This window comes from Scyliorhinus torazame, chromosome 18 (genome assembly GCF_047496885.1).
Source record: "Scyliorhinus torazame isolate Kashiwa2021f chromosome 18, sScyTor2.1, whole genome shotgun sequence".
NCBI classification, from domain to species: domain Eukaryota; kingdom Metazoa; phylum Chordata; class Chondrichthyes; order Carcharhiniformes; family Scyliorhinidae; genus Scyliorhinus; species Scyliorhinus torazame.
The window spans coordinates 111,933,407-111,954,516 of NC_092724.1; the positions used below are offsets into that span (position 1 = coordinate 111,933,407).

At 51.1% G+C, this 21,110-nt stretch overlaps 1 protein-coding gene across 1 annotated transcript in view; it reads left to right on the top strand.

The window, feature by feature from the left end:
* The first annotated feature begins 18,397 nt into the window (after window positions 1-18,397).
* The window catches only part of LOC140395421 (tripartite motif-containing protein 16-like protein), a 32,788-nt gene continuing 30,075 nt past the window's right edge, over window positions 18,398-21,110 (top strand). The window contains exon 1 of the mRNA XM_072483153.1: window positions 18,398-19,135. Coding sequence (XP_072339254.1) covers window positions 18,398-19,135 — 738 coding nt within the window. The remainder of the gene's footprint in view (window positions 19,136-21,110) is intronic.

Below are 21,110 nucleotides of genomic sequence, written 5' to 3' on the forward strand. Positions count from 1 at the left end.
ACCTGAGAGCACACCCTCAGACTGAAGGGATGATCCTTTTAGACAGAGATGAGGAGGAGTTTCTTCAGCTGGAGGGTGGTGAATCTGTGGAACTCATTGCTGCAGAAATCTCTGGAGGCCAAGTCACTGAGTGCCTTTAAGACAGAGGTAGATAGGTTAATCAGGGGATCAGGGATTATGGGGAGAAGGCAGGAGAATGGGGATGAGAAACCATGTTTGACCCGAAGCCATGAGACTTCATGGGGTCCATAGACGATGTAGAGGACACCCAGGGCAATCCCCGCCCAACTGTATACCACTGTGCCACCACCCCTGCTGGGTCTGTCGTGCCGGTCAGACAGGACATACCCAGGGATAGAATTTACAGTGCAGAAGGATGCTGTGCAGAAGGATGCCAGTCGGCCCATCGAGACTGCCCGACCCTTGGGAAGAGCACCCTACTTAAGCCCACACCTCCACCCTATCCCCATAACCCAGTAACCCCACCTAACCTTTTTTGAACACTGTGGGCAATTTAGCATGACCAATTCACCTAACCTGTGTCGTGTTAATCACCCTGGGGTAACACGGACTGCAACTGGATGCAGTTGTACTTGAAAGTAGACTCCAAACTTTGGTGTTGGTTCAATATGCTTTATTGAACTTGGTAAGCAGTGCACACAGTTGGCTGTGGGTTTGACACTCTACTAATCTAAGCGTGCTTACTTTAACAAACTAGACCAGACTAGCTCTGAGCCACGTGTAGAAGGTGCTAACTGATATTTACACCCTGACTGTCACTACAGTTGTCACCAGTGGAAAGAGGCAGAGTGTTGATGCCTCGTGTGCTTTATAGTGGGAGACCACCCTCTAGTGTTCTGCCTGGTGATTGTTGTGTTCTGTCCTGTGTGTTGATTGGCTGTACTGGGTGTCTGTCACTGCCTGCCTGTATCTCATTATGTGCATGATTGCATATTATGACATCTCCCTTTCTTAAAAACATGTTGGTTGCTTGGAGCATATGCGACTGTATTTACATGCAGAACTATTTACATTAAATGGCGAGTGGATGAATATATACATAAGCGGTGTCTAGCGTGCAGATACAGAACAAAATTTACGAGATAAATGTCTATAAGTCCAATCTTTGGGGATTGCGTCTGATCCTTGTCGACTGCCTGATAGGTGGAGGTGGGGACGACGGTGCCTTGACAGGTGGGATTGCTGCCAGATTGGTGGCCTCGTGGTGCGAGGTGTCCGGAGGAGGCATAACAACATATGGAAAAGTAGGATCTGGTAGTGGGCAGGCAACTTTGCGCAGTGCCCGTCTGTTGTGCCTGACAATGGAGCCATCAGCCATACGAACTACAAACGATCTGGGAGCAGCCTGTCGAACAACAACAGCTCGAGCTGACCAGCCTCCATCAGGTAGCTTGATCCGAACAGCATCTTCCGGAGATAGCACAGGCAAATCGGTAGCATGAGCATCGTACGTCAGCTTTTGCCGGTTCCTGCGTTGCTGCACCTTTTGCAGCACTGGGAGGTGATCCAGGTCTGGTAAGTGTATGGCTGGAACAGTCGTTCGCAGGTCTCTATTCATGGAGAGTTGTGCCGGAGACATACCGGTGGACAGAGGGGTTGTCCTGTACACCAACAGCGCAAGGTTGAAGTCAGAAGCAGGGTCCGCAGCCTTGCAGAGCAGTTGCTTCACTATATGGACCCCTTTCTCGACCTTCCCGTTGGACTGCGGGTAGTGTGGGCTTGAGGTAATGTGGTTGAATTGGTACGACTTGGCGAAATTGGACCACTCTTGGCTGTGGAAGCAGGGACCATTGTCACTCATGACAGTGAGCGGAATACCATGCCTGGCAAATGTCTCCTTACAGGCCTTGATGACTGTCCTTGATGTGAGGTCTGACAGCTTCACAACTTCCGGGTTATTTGAGAAGTAATCTATGATGAGCACATAGTCACGTCCATTGCCGTGAAAAAGGTTGATTCCCACCTTGGACCACGGAGAGGTCACGATCTCGTGTTGCTGGAGTGTTTCTTTTGTTTGAGCAGGCTGGAAACGCTGGCAGCTCGCACAATTCAGGACCATGTTGGATATGTCCTGGCTGATTCCAGGCCAATAGACAGCCTGCCGGGCCCTGCGCCTACATTTTTCGACACCTAGGTGTCCCTCGTGGATTTGTTTGAGCACTAAGCTCTGGAGGCTGCGAGGAATAACAATACGATCTAGCTTGAGGAGGATCCCCTCGATGACTGTCAGGTCGTCCTTCACATTAAAGAACTGAGGGCATTGCCCTTTTTGCCAGCCATTTGCAAGGTGGTGCATTACACGCTGCAGAAGAGGGTCTTTGGCAGTCTCTTCACGAATGCTGATCACTCTTTCATCTGAGGCCGGGAGATTGCTGGCACATAGCTGCACATGGGCTTCAATCTGGCGGATTAAGTCAACCTGCTCACAGGACGAGGTGATGGAGCGGGACAGTGCATCCGCAATTATCAGCTCCTTGCCTGGTGTGTACACTAACTCAAAATCGTACCTTCGGAGTTGAAGGAGAATGCGCTGAAGCCTGGGCGTCATGTAATTCAAGTCCTTATGAATGATATGGACCAAGGGTCTGTGGTCAGTCTCCACTGTGAATGTAGGTAGACCGTAGATGTAGTCAAGGAACTATACAATGCCGGTTAGGAGGCCCAGGCACACTTTTTCTATCTGGGCGTACCTCTGTTCAGTAGGAGTCATGGCCCTTGATGCAGAAGCAACTGGAGCCAGGACGAGGAGTCATCCCTCTGGAGGAGCACTGCACCAATGCCGTCCTGGCTTGCGTCTGTGGAGATTTTTGTTTCCCTGTCCGGGTCAAAAAACGCTAGTATCGGAGCAGTGGTGAGCTTTGCTTTGAGCTCCAGCCACTCTGCTTGATGTGTGGGTAGCCACTGGAATGCAGTGGACTTCTTCACCAGATGCCTGAGAGCCGTGGTGTGTGAGGCCATGTTGGGAATGAATTTTCCCAAGCAGTTCACCATTCTGAGGAAGCGTAGTACCGTCTTCATGTCTTCTGGGGTCTTCATGGCGTTAATGGCCATGACCTAGTCCAAACCTAGTCGCACACCCTGCTGGGATATCTGGTCGCCCAAGAACTTGATGGTTGACATGCCAAAGGAGCACTTGGCCTTGTTCAGCTTGAGGCCGTTTGCATGGACACATCGAAAGACTTGTTTGAGACGAGATATGTGTTCCTTGGGGGTCGTGGACCATATGATTACATCATCTATGTAGACACGCACACCCTCAATGGCCTCCATCATCTGCTCCATGATCCTGTGGAAGATTTCAGAGGCTGAGACAATGCCGAACGGCATACGGTTATAACAGTACCTGCCAAATGGTGTGTTGAATGTGCAGAGCTTCCTGCTGGACTCGTCCAGTTGTATCTGCCAGAAACCACGTGATGCACCTAGCTTCGTGAAGAATTTGGCGTGTGCCATCTCACTGGTCAGTTCCTCCCGCTTCGGGATCGGGTAGTGTTCCCGCTTTATGTTCTGGTTAAGATCTTTGGGATCTATGCATATTTGCAACTCTCCTGAGGGCTTCTTCACACAGACCATCGAGCTGACTCAGTCAGTCGGTTCCATCACTTTGGAGATGATGCCCTGGTCTTGGAGTCCCTGTAGCTGTGCCTTTAAAGGTTCCTTCAGTGGAGACAGCACCCGGCGTGGTGCATGGATTACAGGTGTGGCATCAGGTCTGAGTAGGATCTTGTAGAAGTCTGGCAGAGTGTCCATTCCATCAAACACATCCGGAAATTGAGCAAGGATGTCATCAAAGTCAACCTGAAGATCCACATTGGAAGAAGACATGGCATGGACTCGCTGTACGAGGTTGAGTAGCTTGCAGCAGGGATGCCTTATCAGGCTTGACGATTTTGAATCGCAGTGTGACATTGATGGTCTCGTTGGAGACGAATAGATGACAAGATACAAGTGCAGTTATGGCATTTCCATTATAATCGAGGAGCTGTCAGGTTGGCGGAAGAATTTTGGGTTGCTTTTTAATGCGGTCAAAATCAGCTTGAGAGATGAGATTGGCAGAAGCACCAGTGTCCAGCTTGAACTGGATGCTGCATTGATTTACTTGTATGACAGCACGCCATTCGTCCGCAGAATCCACATTGAGGATAGATAGGCGTCTTGCTGAATTTGAGGAGGCATACTCACATGTAGTGATGATGCTCACACGATAGGGGGATTCATAGAATTTACAGTGCAGAAGGAGGCCATTCGGCCCATTGAGTCTGCACTGGCTCTTGGAAAGAGCACCCAACCCAAGGTCAACACCTCCACCCTATCCCCATAACCCAGTAACCCCACTCAACACTAAGGGCAATTTTGAACACTAAGGGCAATTTATCATGGCCAATCCACCTAACCTGCACATCTTTGGACTGTGGGAGGAAACCGGAGCACCCGGAGGAAACCCACGCACACACGGGGAGGACGTGCAGACTCCGCACAGACAGTGACCCAAACCGTAACCGAACCTGGGACCCTGGAGCTGTGAAGCAATTGTGCTATCCACAATGCTACCGTGCTGCCCTGGATTCCAGGCAGTCGTCCTCTGGATCCATAGTGCTACCAGGTTCAGAATCCAGTAAACCTTGCTGTACACATCGAACGTGCTTGCGTTGGAATTGGGATCGCTGGCCCTTGACTGGTGGTGCAGACCTGCACAAGGCTGCATAATGTCCAGGCTTCCCGCAATTTAAACATCGCCTGCCTTTTGTAGGGCATTGCCGTTTTAAGTGGGAGGTGCCGCAGTTCGGGCACGTCATGACGTTGACGTCGTTACGCTCTGTGCGTCGTCACACATGCGCAGTGCGGTCAGCCGACGTTCGCACCTGCGCAGTCTGGTTTTCGGCCGCTTCGTTCTGCCGTTTGTGCTGCGCATGCGTGGGGCCCCGGGAAAAGGGCACAAAATGGCCGCTTTCATCGATACTGAGGCACTGCATCCGGGCGATGGCCTGTACACTCTCTGCCTCGTGGGAGGCAAGTTTTTCGTATTCGGCCGATTTGAGACGGGAGTACCGATTTCTCGCACGCTCATGCACTATACACGTCTCGATTGCGACTGGCAGGGTCATCTGCTTAATTTTGAGGAGTTGCTCAGGCAAGGAATCGGAGTGCACCCCAAACACGATCTGATCCCTGATCATGGAATCAGCGGTTGCACCATAATTGCAGGACTGCGCTAATATACGGAGATGAGTTTGAAAGGATTGGAACGGTTCATCCTTACCCTGAAGGCGTTGCTGGAAGATATAGCGCTCAACGGTCTCATTTGGTTCGACTTCACAGTGACTCGAACTTCTCTAAAACGGTCTTGAATTTGGTCTTGTCCTGGCCGTCGGTAAAATTAAGCGAGTTGAAAATCTGGATGGCTTGGTTCCCCGCAGTTGATAGGAGCAGCGCAATTTTTCTGGCATCGGACGCATCCTTGAGGTCTGAGGACTCAATGTAGAGCAGGAACCTTTGCTTGAAGACCGGCCAGTTGATGCCGAGATTGCCGGTGATCCGTAGCTGTGGAGAGGCCTGGATCTTCTCGATGTCACTGGAAGGCACTTGCTGGTCGTCACGGAATTACTCGAGGTAAACCAGTTAGAGATAGTAGACAACTGGTACCATGTCGTGTTAATCACCCTGGGGTAACACGGACTGCAGTTGTACTTGAAAGTAGATTCCAAACTGTGATGTTGGTTCAATACGCTTTATTGAACTTGTTAAGCAGTGCACACAGTTCGCTGTGGGTTTGACACTCTACTAATCTAAGCGTGCTTACTATAACTAACCAGACCAGACTAGCTCTGAGCCACGTGTAGAAGGTGCTAACTGATATATACACCCTGACTGTCACTACAGTTGTCACCAGTGGAAAGAGGCAGAGTGTCGATGCCTCTATAGTGGGAGACCACCTTCTAGTGTTCTGCCTGGTGATTGGTTGTCATAGAATCATAGATTATCATAGAATTTACAGTGCAGAAGGAGGCCATTCGGCCCATCTAGTCTGCACCGGCTCTTGGAAAGAGCACCCTACCTAAGGTCAACACCTCCACCCTATCTCCATAACCCAGTAACCCCACCCAACACTAAGGGCAACTTTGGACACTAAGGGCAATTTATCATTGCCAATCCACCTAACCGGCACATCTTTGGACTGTGGGAGGAAACCGGAGCACCCGGAGGAAACCCATTCAGACACGGGGAGAATGTGCAGACTTTCCACAGACAGTTACCCAAGCCGGGAATTGAACCTGGGACCCTGGTGCTGTAAAGCATCAGTGTTAACCACTGAGCTACCGTCATGTCTGGGACATTATCTGAAGGTATGATTCCGTGAATATGACTACGTTAGGCTGTTGCTTGACTAGTCTGTGAGACAGCTCCCCCAACTTTGGCACAAGCTGTGTCATTTTCAGTGTCTCGGTCGACACTGGTCCGTCCGGTCTCTTACCTTTTTATTGACATTATTGTTTTTCAGAGAGGCATTTAAAAGTCAACCACATTGCTATGGATCTGGAGTCACATGTACGCCAGACCTGGTGAGTATGGACAATTCTTTCCCGAAAGGACATTAGTGAACCAGCAGGGTATTTTACAACAGTCAATAATGGTTTCTTTCATGGTCATTGTTCGATTTGATTCCAGATATTTATTGGATTAAATTTTCACCATCTGCCGTGGCGGGGTTTGAACCCGGTACCCTGGGTCGCTGGATCACCAGCCCAGCGACAATACCACTATGCCAAGACTGAGGCCTTTCTGAGACTTCCAGCATGAACAGAGACATATTGCCACTGGGAATCAGCTAGTGCAACCATCATAATCACGAGGAACGTCCACTATCAGCGCCTGCCTAGCTGGGGCTTGTTGCCAGGAGACTAGGAGCATCGCATCAGAAACCTGTTCCAATCACTCTGATTTCTTGTTTCTCCAAATACATCAATTCAAAGGATTCCTGGTGGCAAATCCTTTGGTGGCAACAAACAAAGCTTAAAGTAAAATAAATGATAAAAACACCTGGCATTGAAAGCTCATCAGAGTCTAATTGGCAGCTGGAAACACATACACAGCCACAAGAAGGGCCTTTTAAATGATCTTCCACCTGCACGTCTGCCTGAGGTCAAGTTCCCCATCCACCAAACTTCATTCTTGTGCTGGAAACTCAATGTCCAGCAGGCCTGGAGCGTGCATAATAGTGTCCTCGCCTCACCGGCTGGACCCAGCCTTGGACAGGTGCGAATCTAATGGAAGGATTACTGCTGGATTTGTTGCTATCCCTTGTGGCCTGGTGACTACCCTCAATCAGGGTGGCAGCAAGACAAAAATCACACACCCTAACCCTGCCCCCAACCTCCGCTGAAGTGAAGATGGCAGAATTTCTTGTCTGAAAATTGCCATATAATTTGGGTTAGTTCGGGATAAGCTTCAGAATTGGTTATTTTTCTTGGGGAAAAATACAGTTTTAGAAATGTGTCGACACAGAGCAATTCTTGCTTGAGGATAACCAACAGTCGAATTTCAGGGGTGCTGCTTTGTACCAACAATAAATATTCCAGTTATCCTTCTCTCCTTCACCTTCCCTTTTCCTGTAGTGCTGTAGTTCCCTTTGTGGTTTTAAATCTCGGCTCTTTCTTAATTATGTAGTTCATAACAATACATATGGATTGAGTTTCACAGCTGATATTTGTTACACCAAGATCCAAAGTAATCCAGTTGCCATGGTACATAATGGATAAGCCAGCCCCCAGTTGGGTAAATAATTTACCCACATGTCCTTTCATGATTAGATGAAAGGTTGATTCTGCCTATTTTAGCCATTATATTCTAAACTGCAAAATTGGATATCCATTTTTAATGTTGGATTTTAGTGGCAAAATAGGGAATGAGATAAATCTCCGGCCAACGATGAAAAAATTATAGAATTAATTTTTGAGTATTGCTAAAAAAAGAGACGAGCTGTTAAAACGTTTCATCAGGACAGACCCAAGAATACCCAATTTCAAAGGGAGCAAAATTTTACACTGCATGAGAAAAGGGTGCTGATTGGTTGTCTTGTTGGTCCTGATTGGAGGAGCCATTGGCATAGAGAATGCAGCAGGAAACTATTGTCCTCCCAGGCTTTTGTTTAGTTTTGTTCAGTTTTTGTTTCGTTTTTCCCATCTAAAATCACTGTTGTTTTTTCTGACTGTTCATTTAACCTACAGATCACAGATATTCGATCCCTGACTAGCTCATCAGTAAGGGTGCCAAATGTACATTTCTTCACTATGATTTTCAAGGTTGCAGTATAAGATTGTATTGATCCATCTGCTCTTTGGTTTGTTGAATTAAACACATGCCTGTCAAGTGCTATATTTTTTAACGTAAGACAAATGTTCTCAAACATTTTTGAATCCTTCTCTTCCCCCATTTGGAAAACAAACAACTCAAACCTCTTGACGGCCTCAGGGCCCGCAAAGTTAAGTAAGGTGTAAACTTTTACCTTTTTTGATTTGTCAGATAATTCAGCACTGCATTAAATACGCCACTCATTCTCAAACATTTCCCAGCTGTCTGCAGTGTTTCCGCCAAAGACGAATGGGTCTTTGCGGCCAAGTCCTTGTGTCATATTGCCAAATCCTGACACCATGTAGGAATAAAAACAGAAAATACTGCACAATCTCAGCAGGTCTGACAGCACCTATGGAGAGAAAAGGGAGCTAATGTTTTGAATTTGGATGACTCAAAGCGACAGAGAACTGGAAATAGGGTCAGATTTATACTGTGGGGGGGGGGGGGGGGGGGGGACTTGGCATGGAGGAATGTTGGGTTTCCAAAAACGTTAGTAGCGTTAATAATTGGAAATGCACAAGAGGCCTGAAATAAGGGAAAACAAATATCTTGGAGGTTTGTGAGGCTGGAAGAAATTACAGAGAAAGGGAGGAGAGAGGCGTGGAGGGATTTGAAAACGAGTGTCAGAATTTTAAAATCAAGATCTTGTTGACTGGGAGCCAATGGATGTCGACAAAGATAAGGGTGACAGGGAATGGGACTCACTGCAAGTTATGGCATGGACAACCAGAGTTTTGGATGACCTCAAGTCTATGGAGGGCAGAAAGTGAGAGACTAGCTAGGAGTGATTGGGAATACTTAAGTCTTGAGGTAACAAAGGCACAATTGAAGGTTTTAACAGCAAGTGAGCTGAGATAGGAGTGAAGTCATGCAATGCCGCAGAGGTGGACAGAGGCAGTCTTAGCAGGGATATGAGTCATAAACTCACCTTGTGATCAAATGTAACAATAAGGTTGCTAACAGGCTGTCTTAATCTCAGATTGTTGTGCGAGGGATAGCGGTAGCTAGGGAATGGCGTTTGGATCGATTAGGACTGAAAACAACTTTCAGTCTTCTAAATATTTCATCACTAATGTTGAGCTAGTGAGACTCCATCCTCCCCTATTCCATTGGTCTTACGAAAGTAAGGAGCGGGCTCGCCTGTCAGAGTCCTGCTTCTGTTCAGACTTGCTCCTTGTAATCACATCCCATCTGCAGACAGAAAATTCATTTAATAAGCATTTACAAACATGTGTCAACATTCCACTGAAAATGACTTGCTGGCTGCCAGGGCATGTCTGAGATCTTCCACATCATTGCGAGGTAATCATAGAGTCATAGAATTTACAGTGCAGAAGGAGGCCATTCGGCCCATCTGCACTGGCCGTTGGAAAGAGCACCCTACCTAAGTCCACACCTCCACCCTCTCCCCGTAACCCAGTAACCACACCCAACCTGTTTGGACACTAAGGGCAATTTAGCATGACCAATCCACCTAACCTGCACATCTTTGGCTGTGGGAGGAAACCGGAGCACCCAGGGGAAACCCACGCAGACACGGGGAGGATGTGCAGATTTCGCACAGACAGTGAGGCCTACCTATCGATCTTGCTTTGCCTCTGGAATTAGAAAACATGCACGATTCCTCAAACCATTTTAATCTGCCTCAGATAATGCACACAATGAATTCAGCGGCCCTTTCTGTGTGCAGTGGTTTGGCACAGGATTGACAAGATGTTTATCCTGCAATTATCACAGGTTGGATGAGAGACTTAATAAAGGTGTTCAAATTCTGACAAAGTAGATTGTTGATGCATAACACACACACCATTAACAAGTGACGAGAAGAAGCATGAAAATAAGGTAATAATTGTAGAAGAATCCAATTGACTTATCTCAGAATAAGGACCACCATAAATTGGATAAACTGAACACCTCCAATCTGCTCTTCAACCAAGCAAAACACTGAAAAGTTTATCCACAAAATAGGTTATTTAAATGTGTTATAACGGGTTAAACCTGTAATAACATGCCTGGTGGAACCGGAGATCCGAGTTCGATTCTGACCTTGGGTGACTGTGTGCAGTTTGCACGTTCTCCATGTGTCTGCGTGGGTTTCTTCTGGTTTTCTTCCACAATCCAAAGATGTGCAGGTTAGGTGGATTGGCCATGCTAAATTGCCCCTAGGTGGGATTACAGGGATAGGGAGGGGGTTGGGACTGTGTAGGGTGCTCTTTCAGAAGGCATTCACCTGAGGAAGGAGCAGTGCTCCGAAAGCTAGTGATTTGAAACAACCTGTTGGACTTTAACCTGGTGTTGTAAGACATCTTACTGTGCTCACCCCAGTCCAACGGCAGCATCTCTACATCATGTATATTTTAGGAATGTAAGTAATCCATTTATTTTATTTAAACCTCTGGAGGATGCTGAACACAATGGGAGAGACGGGCCTCACAGCATAAGTTTAGTTTCTCCAGGCTCTCATTTATTTCTTGTTATTCAGACATCAATATATTTTTTTTATTAGTTCATGAGATGTGGGTGTCGCTGGCTGTGCCAACATTTATTGCCCATCCTTGAGGGGGCAGTTAAGAGTCAACCACATTCTCATGTCACATGCAGGCCAGATCAGGTAGGGACAGCAGATTTCCTTCCCTAAAGCCAGATGGGTTTTTACGACAATCAACAATGGTTTCATGGACTTCCGGTTGCGGCGATGCGGAGCTAAGCCGCACATTTCGGCGGCTCCCGCTAGAACGGACTTTTGGGCTCTCCAGAGGAGCCCCAACGGAAATTTTTTGACGACTTCCCGTGTGGGAAGGTGAGAGCAAGGTCACCCTTCCATAGTGTATGGAGTGGACCAGAAGTGGAGCGGTAAAAAAAGTGGCTTTGGAGCAACGAAACAAACGAGGGAGAAAAAACAAGATGGCGGAGGGCGGAGATCGAGCAGCATGGGGGCCGGAGCAGCAGGAGTTTCTCAGGCGCTGCATGGAGGACCTTAAAAAAGAGGTGCTGGTGCCACTGCTGACGGCGATCGAGGGGCTGAAGGAGACCCAGAAGGCCCAAGAGGTAGAGATCCGAGAGAAGCGGGAAAAAGTCACCGAGAACGAGGACGAGATCTTGAGCCTGGCGGTGAAGATGGAGGCGCACGAGGCGCTGCACAAGAGGTGGGCGGAAAGATTCGAGGACCTGGAGAACAGGTCGAGGAGGAAGAATCTTCGGATTCTGGGTCTCCCTGAGGGGGTGGAGGGGGCCGATGCCGGAGCGTATGTGAGCACGATGCTCCATTCGCTGATGGGTGTGGAGGCCTCTCCGAGTCCCCTGAAGCTAGATGGGGCTCACCGGGTCCTGGCGAGGAGACCCAAGGCCAACGAGCCGCCAAGGGCGGTAGTGGTGAGGTTTCATCGTTTCGCGGACAGAGAGTGTGTCCTGAGATGGGCCAAGAAGGAGCGGAGCAGTAGATGGGAGAATGCGGTGATCCGAATCTACCAGGACTGGAGCGCGGAGGTGGGAAACAAGAGAGCTGGTTTTAATCAGGCCAAGGTGGTGCTGCATAGGAAGGGGGTGGGATGCAGAATGCTGCAGCCAGCGTGACTGTGGGTCACATTTCGGGATCGACACCACTACTTTGAAACGCCTGAAGAGGCTTGGACCTTTATCCAAACTGAAAAATTGGACTCAAACTGAGGGTCTGTGGTTGTGGGGGGGATGTCGATTGTATACAGGGGGCGGGATTCTCCACTCCCACGCCGAAGTGGCCGCATCGTCGTGAACGCCATTGAGGTTCACGACGTCGCGGAACGGCCCCAGTCCCGACCGATTCAGGCCCTGACAATGGGCCAGGATCGGGGCCGCGTCATCTACACACGCCAGGCCTTGTCGCCCGCGTAAAAGCGGCGCCGCATAGATGACACGGCCGGTGCCGCATAACGGGCGTCATCCGCGCATGCGCGGGTTGGCCGGCGCCAACCCGCGCATGCGTGGTTGTCGTCCTCTCTAAATCCGCCCCGCAAGAAGATGGGGGACAGATCTTGCGGGGCCGCGGAAGGAAGGAGGTCCTCCTTCAGAGAGGATGGCCCGATGATCGCGGGTCACCCCACATTCCAGGTGAAGCCCGGTGCAGGACCCCCCTCGCCCCCCCACAGGCCGCCCCCCCAGCGTTCACGCACCGCCCACGACTGCAGCGACCAGGTGTGGACGGCGCCGGGGGGATCCCGCCGCTTTTGGCCTGGCCGCTCGGCCCATCCGGGCCTCAGAATAGCGGGGGTGCCGGAGAATCGCCATTTTTGGTGTCTCCGGCGATTCTCTGGCCTGCGGCCCGCGAAACTCGACAGGGCCGTTCCCGCCGCTTGGGAGAATCGCGGGAGGGCGTCAGACCGGCGTCCCCGGAAATCTGGGCGGCCCAGGCGATTCTCCCAACCGGCGTGGGAGTGGAGAATCGCGCCCAGGGTTTTTCAATATGCGTAAGGAATGTTCCACGGGTGGGGCGATGGATGGGGATGGGGGAAGAGATTTGATGGAGAAACTGTGGGGAATGTGGGCGCCGGTGCTGGAGGGAGGGGAGGCCCGAGGATGGGGGAATTGGGATAAGGCCGCAACAGGCGCTGCGCCACAGGGGGCGGGGCTGGCTCAGGAAAGCGCGGGCTTTTTCCCATGTTAGGGAAGGGCGGAGGGGGGAATGGAGGAGCGCAAGGAGGAGGGGGGATTTCCACACGGGGGGGTCAACGAGAAGGCGGGGGAAGCCGGGGTCAGCAGGTGTCAGCTGACTTACGGAAGTGTTATGGGGGGAGCAAAAGAGCTAGATTCAGATCTAGCGGGGGGAGGGGGAAGGGGGGGGAGAGGGGGGGAAAATAGGGTTGCTGCTGCATTGGCCGAGGGGGAACTGAAAACGGAAGAGGTGGTCGGGGCGGGGGTTCCCCGTCTGGGGGATTGGTGGACTGGTGGGTGCGGGAGGCGCAGGCACGGGACTGGCCTAAAACAGGAGATGGCTAGTCGGCAAGGGGGGGGGGGGAAGCCCCCCAATCCAGCTGATAACGTGGAATGTGTGGAGCCTGAATGGGCCGGTTAAGAGGGCCCGAGTGTTCGCGCACTTAAAGGGACTGAAGGCAGACGTGGTCATGCTTCAGGAGACACATTTGAAGGTGGCGGACCAGGTCATGTTAAGAAAGGGATGGGTAGGACAAATATTTCATTCGGGGCTGGATGCGAAGAATAGAGGGGTGGCAATATTGGTGGGGAAGCAGGTGTCGTTTGAGGCCAAGAACATAATAGTGGACAATGGAGGGAGATATGTGATGGTGAGCGGTAGGTTGCAGGGGACGTGGGTGGTATTGGTAAATGTATACGCCCCGAACTGGGACGATGCTGGATTTATGAAGCGTATGTTGGGGCGCATTCCGGACCTGGAGGTAGGAAGCTTGATAATGGGGGGGGATTTTAACACGGTGTTGGACCCAGCATTAGATCGTTCCAGATCTAGGACCGGGAAGAGGCCGGCTGTGGCCAAGGTGCTCAGGGGGTTTATGGACCAGATGGGGGGAGTGGATCCGTGGAGATTCGCCAGGCCTCTGGCCAGAGAATTTTCTTTTTTCTCCCACGTACACAAAACCTACTCCCGGATAGATTTTTTTGTTCTGAGCAGGGCGCTGATCCCGAAAGTGGAGGGAACGGAGTATTCGGCCATAGCCATCTCAGACCACGCCCCGCACTGGGTGGAACTGGAGTTGGGAGAGGAGAGGGACCAACGCCTGTTGTGGTGTTTGGATGTGGGATTACTGGCAGATGAGGAGGTGTGCGGGAGGGTACGGGGGTGCATTGAAAGGTATTTGGAGGCCAACGACAACGGGGAGGTGCAGGTGGGGGTAGTATGGGTGGTGCTGAAGGTGATGGTCAGGGGAGAGTTAATCTCCATCAGGGCTCACAGGGAGAAGAGAGAGGGCAGGGAAAGGGAGAAGTTAGTGTGGGAGGTGTTAAGGGTGGACAGGAGATATGCAGAGGCCCCTGAAGAGGGACTACTCAGGGAGAGACAAAGTCTCCAGACGGAATTCGACCTGTTGACCACAGGGAAGGCAGAGGCACAGTGGAGGAAAGCACAGGGGGCGACGTATGAGTATGGGGAGAAGGCGAGTCGGATGCTGGCACATCAGCTTCGTAAGAGGATGGCAGCGAGAGAGATAGATGGAGTCAAGGATGGAAGAGGAGCTACGGTGCGGAGTGCGGTGAAAGTAAATGAGGCATTTAAGGCCTTCTATGAGGAGCTGTACAGATCCCAGCCCCCAGCGGGGGAAGAGGGGATGCGACGATTTTTGGACCAACTGAGGTTCCCGAGGGTGGAGGAGCAGGAGGTGGCTGGTTTGGGGGCACCAATTGGGTTAGAGGAGCTGATTAAAGGACTGGGGAGCATGCAGGCGAGGAAGGCCACGGGACCAGATGGGTTCCCGGTTGAGTTCTACAGGAAGTACGTAGACCTGTTAGCCCCGTTGCTGGTGAGGACTTTCAATGAGGCAAGGGAGGGGGGGACCCTGCCCCCGACAATGTCTGAGGCGATGATCTCTTTGATCCTAAAGCGGGATAAGGACCCACTGCAATGTGGGTCGTATAGGCCGATTTCGCTCCTTAACGTGGATGCTAAGTTGCTGGCAAAAGTGCTGGCTACAAGGATTGAGGACTGTGTCCTGGGGGTGATTCATGAGGACCAGACGGGATTTGTAAAGGGCAGGCAGCTAAACACCAATGTGCGGAGGCTCCTAAACGTGACAATGATGCCATCGGTGGAGGGAGAGGCGGAGATAGTGGCGGCTATGGACGCGGAGAAGGCCTTTGACCGAGTGGAGTGGGAGTATCTTTGGGAAGTGTTGCGGAGGTTTGGGTTTGGGGAGGGGTTTATCAGTTGGGTTAAGCTCCTATATAGAGCCCCGGTGGCGAGTATGGTTACGAATCGGCGGAGGTCGGAGTATTTTCGGCTGTATCGAGGGACGAGGCAAGGGTGCCCCCTGTCCCCCCTGTTGTTTGCATTAGCAATTGAACCTTCGGCCATGGCATTAAGGGAGTCCAGGAAATGGAGGGGGGTGGTCCGAGGGGGAGAGGAGCATCAAGCGTCGCTGTATGCAGACGACCTGTTGCTGTATGTGGCGGATCCTGTGGAGGGGATGGTGGAGGTCATGCAGATCCTAAGGGAGTTTGGGGACTTCTCGGGCTATAAGCTCAATGTAGGGAAAAGTGAGCTCTTCGTGGTGCATCCAGGGGACCAGGGAAGAGGGATAGACGACCTACCGTTGAGGAGGGCGGAAAGGAGCTTTCGGTACTTGGGGATCCAAATAGCTAGGAGTTGGGGGGCCCTGCATAAACTTAATTTGACGCGGCTGGTGAAACAGATGGAGGAGGACTTCAAACCATGGGACATGTTGCCACTCTCGCTAGCGGGCAGAGTACAGTCGATTAAAATGGTGGGCCTCCCGAGGTTTCTTTTTGTGTTTCAGTGCCTTCCAATTATGGTCACCACGGCCTTTTTTAAGAGGGTAGGCAGGAGTATTATGGGTTTTGTGTGGGCAAACAAGACCCCGAGGGTAAGGAGGGGGTTTCTGGAGCGTAGTAGAGATAGAGGAGGGCTGGCGTTGCCGAATCCGGGTGGCTACTATTGGGCAGCCAACGTGGCGATGATCCGTAAGTGGGTGATGGAGGGAGAGGGGGCGGCATGGAAGAGGATGGAGATGGCGTCCTGCAAAGGAACGAGCCTGGGGGCGCTGGTGACTGCACCGCTGCCGCTCTCGCCGACAAGGTACACCACGAGTCCGGTGGTGGCGGCAATGCTAAAGATCTGGGGGCAGTGGAGACGACACAAGGGTGCGATGGGAGCCTCGGTGTGGTCCCCGATCAGAGATAACCATCGGTTTGTCCCAGGAAGGATGGACGGGGGGTTTCAGAGCTGGCATCGGGCAGGGATTAGAAGAATGGGGGACCTGTTCATCGATGGGACGTTTGCGAGCTTAGGGGTGCTGGAGGAGAAGTTTGGGCTACCCCCGGAAACGCTTTCAGGTACATGCAAGTGAGGGCGTTTGTGAGGCGGCAGGTGAGGGAATTCCCGTTGCTCCCGGCACAGGGGATTCAGGACAGGGTGATTTTGGGTGTATGGGTCGGAGAGGGCAAGGTGTCGGATATATATCAGGAGATGAAAGAAGAGGAGGCTCTGGTAGAGGAGCTGAAGGGCAAATGGGAGGAGGAGTTGGGGGAGGAGATTGAAGAGGGTCTGTGGGCTGATGCCCTGAGTAGGGTTAATTCCTCTTCCTCGTGTGCCAGGCTCAACCTGATACAGTTTAAGGTTATTCACAGAGTGCATATGACAGGGCCGAGGCTGAGTAGGTTCTTTGGGGTGGAGGACAGATGTGGGAGGTGCTCAGGAAGCCCGGCGAATCACGCCCATATGTTCTGGTCGTGCCCGGCACTGGATGGGTTCTGGAGGGGAGTTGCGAGGACTATGTCTAAGGTGGTGAAAGTCCAGGTCAAGCCAAGTTGGGGGCTAGCACTATTTGGGGTGGCGGACGAGCCGGGAGTGCAGGAGGCGAAAGAGGCCGGTATCCTGGTCTTTGCGTCCCTGGTAGCCCGGCGGAGGATCTTGCTAATGTGGAAACACGCAAAGACCCCCAGTGTGGAAGCCTGGATAAATGACATGGCAGGGTTCATCAAGCTGGAGAGGATAAAGTTTGCCTTGAGAGGGTCTACGCAGGGGTTCTTCAGGCGGTGGCAACCGTTCCTAGACTATCTCGCGGAGCGTTAGATGGAGGTCGTTCAGCAGCAGCAGCAACCCAGGGAGGGAGGGGAGGGGGGGGGAGAGGGGGGGGGCGTTTCTTTCGGGGGGGGTAGAAGGGTGGGCGGGGAAAGGGGTTTTTCCTAGGGGCACTTGAGAAAGGAAAAACATAAACATATGGGAAAGTCAATATGTGCGGGAGGAACCTATTGTACAAAGTTCTGTATTATGTTGGATTGATATGTTTATGTCTTGCGCTGTGACTTTTCTTTACTTTTTGTTATGGGGGGGGTGGGTTTGAATGGTTGAAAATTTTTGTTGAAAAATTCTGAATAAACATATTTAAAAAAACAACAAAACAATGGTTTCATGGTCATCATTAGACTTATAGATTGGGATTCTGCGGGAATCGGCGGGGCGGGCAACTCCAGCGCCGAGGAGTAGTGTGAACCACTCCGGCATCGGGCCGTCCCAAAGGTGCGGAGTCCTCCACACCTTCAGGGGCTAGACTGGTGCCGGGGTGGTTTGCGCTGCGCTGGCTGGCGGGGAAGGGGCTTGGCGCCATACCAACGGGGGGGGGGGCGAAGTGCCTCCGCCGGCCGGCGCTATTTGCCGCATGCGCAGGAGCACTAGTGTGTGCTGGCGTCATCCCATCTCCACGTCGGCCATGGCGGAGGACCATAGCGGCCGACGCGGAAGAATAGAGTGCCCTCACGGCACAGGCCATCGTGGGGGCGCGGGGGGATCTGTCCCCGGGAGGTGCCCCCACGATGGACCCCGGAGGCTGCCCCCGCAGCCAGGTCCCGCCGGTAACTACCTACTCTAATTTACGCCGGCGGGACCGGCCGAAAACGGGACCCCACTCGGCCCATCGCGGGCCAGAGAATCACCGGGGGGGCCACTGCCAGCGGCCGCCGACTGGCGCGGAGCGATTCCCGCCCCCGCCAAATCCCCGGCGCCGGAGAATTTGGCAGCCAGCGGGTGCGGGATTCACGCCACCCCCCGGTGATTCTTCGACCCGGCGGGGGGGTCAGAGAATCCCGCCCATAATTTTATTGAATTCAAATTTCACCATCTGCAGTGGCGAGATTTGAACCTGGATTCCCAGAGCATTACTCTGGTCTCTGGTTTACTGGTCCAGTGACAATACCACTACGCCACCGCCTCCCTGTGTGATTATACAGAAGTTGATGGAAAGAGTTAACTGCTTCCAGGCATTTTGTTTGTTGCACATTTCAGGTGTGGTTCACTCTGAAAGCCGGTTTCAATTTACTCTGAAAGCAGTCGATGACTAATTCCTCGATGGCTGCTCCGGACCCCTCAGCGCTGGAAGAGCAGCTCACTTGCTCAATCTGTCTCGATTTCTTCAAATCTCCAGTAACAACCTCTTGTGGGCATAACTTTTGCAAAGGCTGCCTCGAGCAGTTCTGGGAAATGATCCATATTCAAAGCTGCCCACAATGCAAGGAAATATTTGAACCAAACCTGCCTCTCCAGAAGAATATCGCTTTGAATGGGCTGGTGGAAAAGTGGAAAAAAAGCTTCAGAAAATCCCCAAAGCTTGAATGCGAAGTTGGACAAGAGCCTGAGGTGCTGGAGCAGAGCAGTCAGTCTGACTCAGAAACTAAGTTGGAACGAGGTAAAGAGTGTGAGAAAGAGCTAACTTATGAGCTAGACACTGAGCTTGAGTGCGAAAGTGCGATAGCAAATGAACAGAGTGATGAGATTGTCACTGATCCCGATGATGTTGCCTGTGATTCCTGCATTGACAAGAAGTTAAAAGCTACAAAGTCTTGTTTGATTTGTATGGTGTCCTACTGTGAGAATCACCTGAGACCTCACCTTGAAAACGCGGCCTTTAAAAATCATAAACTGATCGATCCAAGGAAAGACATTGAACAGGGGAAATGCAGCCTGCACGAGCAGTACCTGGAGTTCTTCTGTCAAAACGACCAGAGCTGCATCTGTAAGGAGTGCACGCTGGAAAAACACATATATCATGAGATAATCTCGGTGGCAAGGGCAAAGGCTGAACAGGAGGTCAGTGCAAATAACCAGCTGAGGGGGTTTCAGTTAGAGAGGATGAAAGTTAGAACGAGGTTTCAGCAAACAGCAATTAAGAGAGGCTATGAAGAGAGGCTACATCACCTTTCTCCCCCAAATGGATTGATTTTCAGTAAACCTCCAAACACCAGATTCTTTCGGCTGTACGAACCCAGCAATAGATTCCTGCCATTATTTTGAAACAAAATCAATTAATTTTGGGACAGACTGAATCAAAATCCAAAATTTAAAAATAAAAATAAATGTTGCTGCAAATAGATGTGATATTCCATCATAAACAAAAATGTATTTCAGCAATGATAATTCAATGGCTGGGAGTGATTGTGGTAATAATGTTTAGTCATGTCATATTCACTGTTAATTCTTTGACTTTGTATTGCCTGTTTTTGTTGGGACTTGATTTGTATCAGAAGGAATGTGTATGTGATGTGTATGTGCTGAATACCTTTACTTTTGGTCAGGAGATCTGAAAAGACTGATTTTAATGGGGTATGCTTAACACATTTAGTTTCCCATTTTTGGATGTGATATTGAACTCGATGGAGATAAAAGATCCCATGGCACTATTTTGGAAAAGAGCACGGAATTCTCCCTGGTGTCTGAGTCAAGGCTGGCACAGAGACACAGTGGTTAACACTGCTGCCTCACAGCACCAGGGACCCAAGTTCATTTCCAGCCTTGGATCACTGTCTGTGCAGAGGTTTCACGTTCTCCCTGTGTCTGCATTGGTTTCCTCCCACAGTCCAAAGATCTGCAGGTTAGGTGGATTGGCGTTGGGTGTAGACCTAGATAGGATACTCTTTCCGATGGGTTGGTTCAGACTTGATGGGCCAAATGGCCTCCTTCTGTACTGTAGGGATTCTATGAATATTTATCACAAAACACTCACATTCTCCAGAAATTATCCCACTGCTAATTAGGGATCTTGCTGTTGCAGCGGGATCCCCTTTTACCTCCACCCCCGTGGGCTTCTACCAGGCTTGGCACCCCATCGTCCAAGCCCCACCACTGCCCGGGTGATCCTCTCTCTCACCGGTGGATTCGCTACCACCTGTGCCTGCCTCACCTGAGCAGCGCCCCCAAGAGAGAGAGGAAAGGAAAACCTCTGCCCACATGTACCTGGCAGCCTTTCCTGAGTGAGCGGGTTCGAATCGCCCAGGGATTTCCCTCAGTTCTCGACGCCGGATTTATGGTAAGGAGTGGCTCGCGAGGAGGTAGGGGACTGTGATCACGGGCCGTGCCAGGCACGGATAACGGAGTTGGAGGAGACCTTGTCCAAGGTCAGGGGACAGGTACACCTGGTAGGTCCAGGGGGGTTCCCTAGGGGCAAGGTGCTCCTCGCAGCGGATGATTCCCCAAAGGCCAAGGGGAATAGACCGCCTCCTGAGGCGCCCAAGATTGTGTGGTTAGACCTACCACAATCTACCGGTACCGGATAGGCTTCCGAGGCTGCATGGAGCTAGCAAGGACTCAGAACACTGTGGAATGGATGCAGCACTGCCAAGTGCCTGTTGCTAATCCATGAGGGGATCTGACCTTGTCTCAGGTCCTCCAAATTACTCCTTCCCTCCCCCAGAAACCAGGCCCCATACAATCCACACACATCATTCTGGGCAGCCTGATCAGATGCATTCCGATCTTCCCTAATTAGCTCATTAATCGTTTTAGCCTGTTCTTCCAGTTGCCCGATTATCTCTTTTAGATGGAGTGTCATTGCCACCTCTTCGTGCAACCCAGATCCCACTACAGCATTTTCATCCCCCAGCACTTTTCTCAGCTGGCCTTTTAACTGGTTTATCTGCAAGGCCAACTCTACAGTATCCATGCTATTTACAAGAGATGTTCCCGTGTTGAAAGCAGTAAAACCATCATTAATCAGCCCTCTACGCTGCCGGCTGGAACCCACATTAACTTCCCCTTGCCCACGATACAAATCCTCAACATCTATATC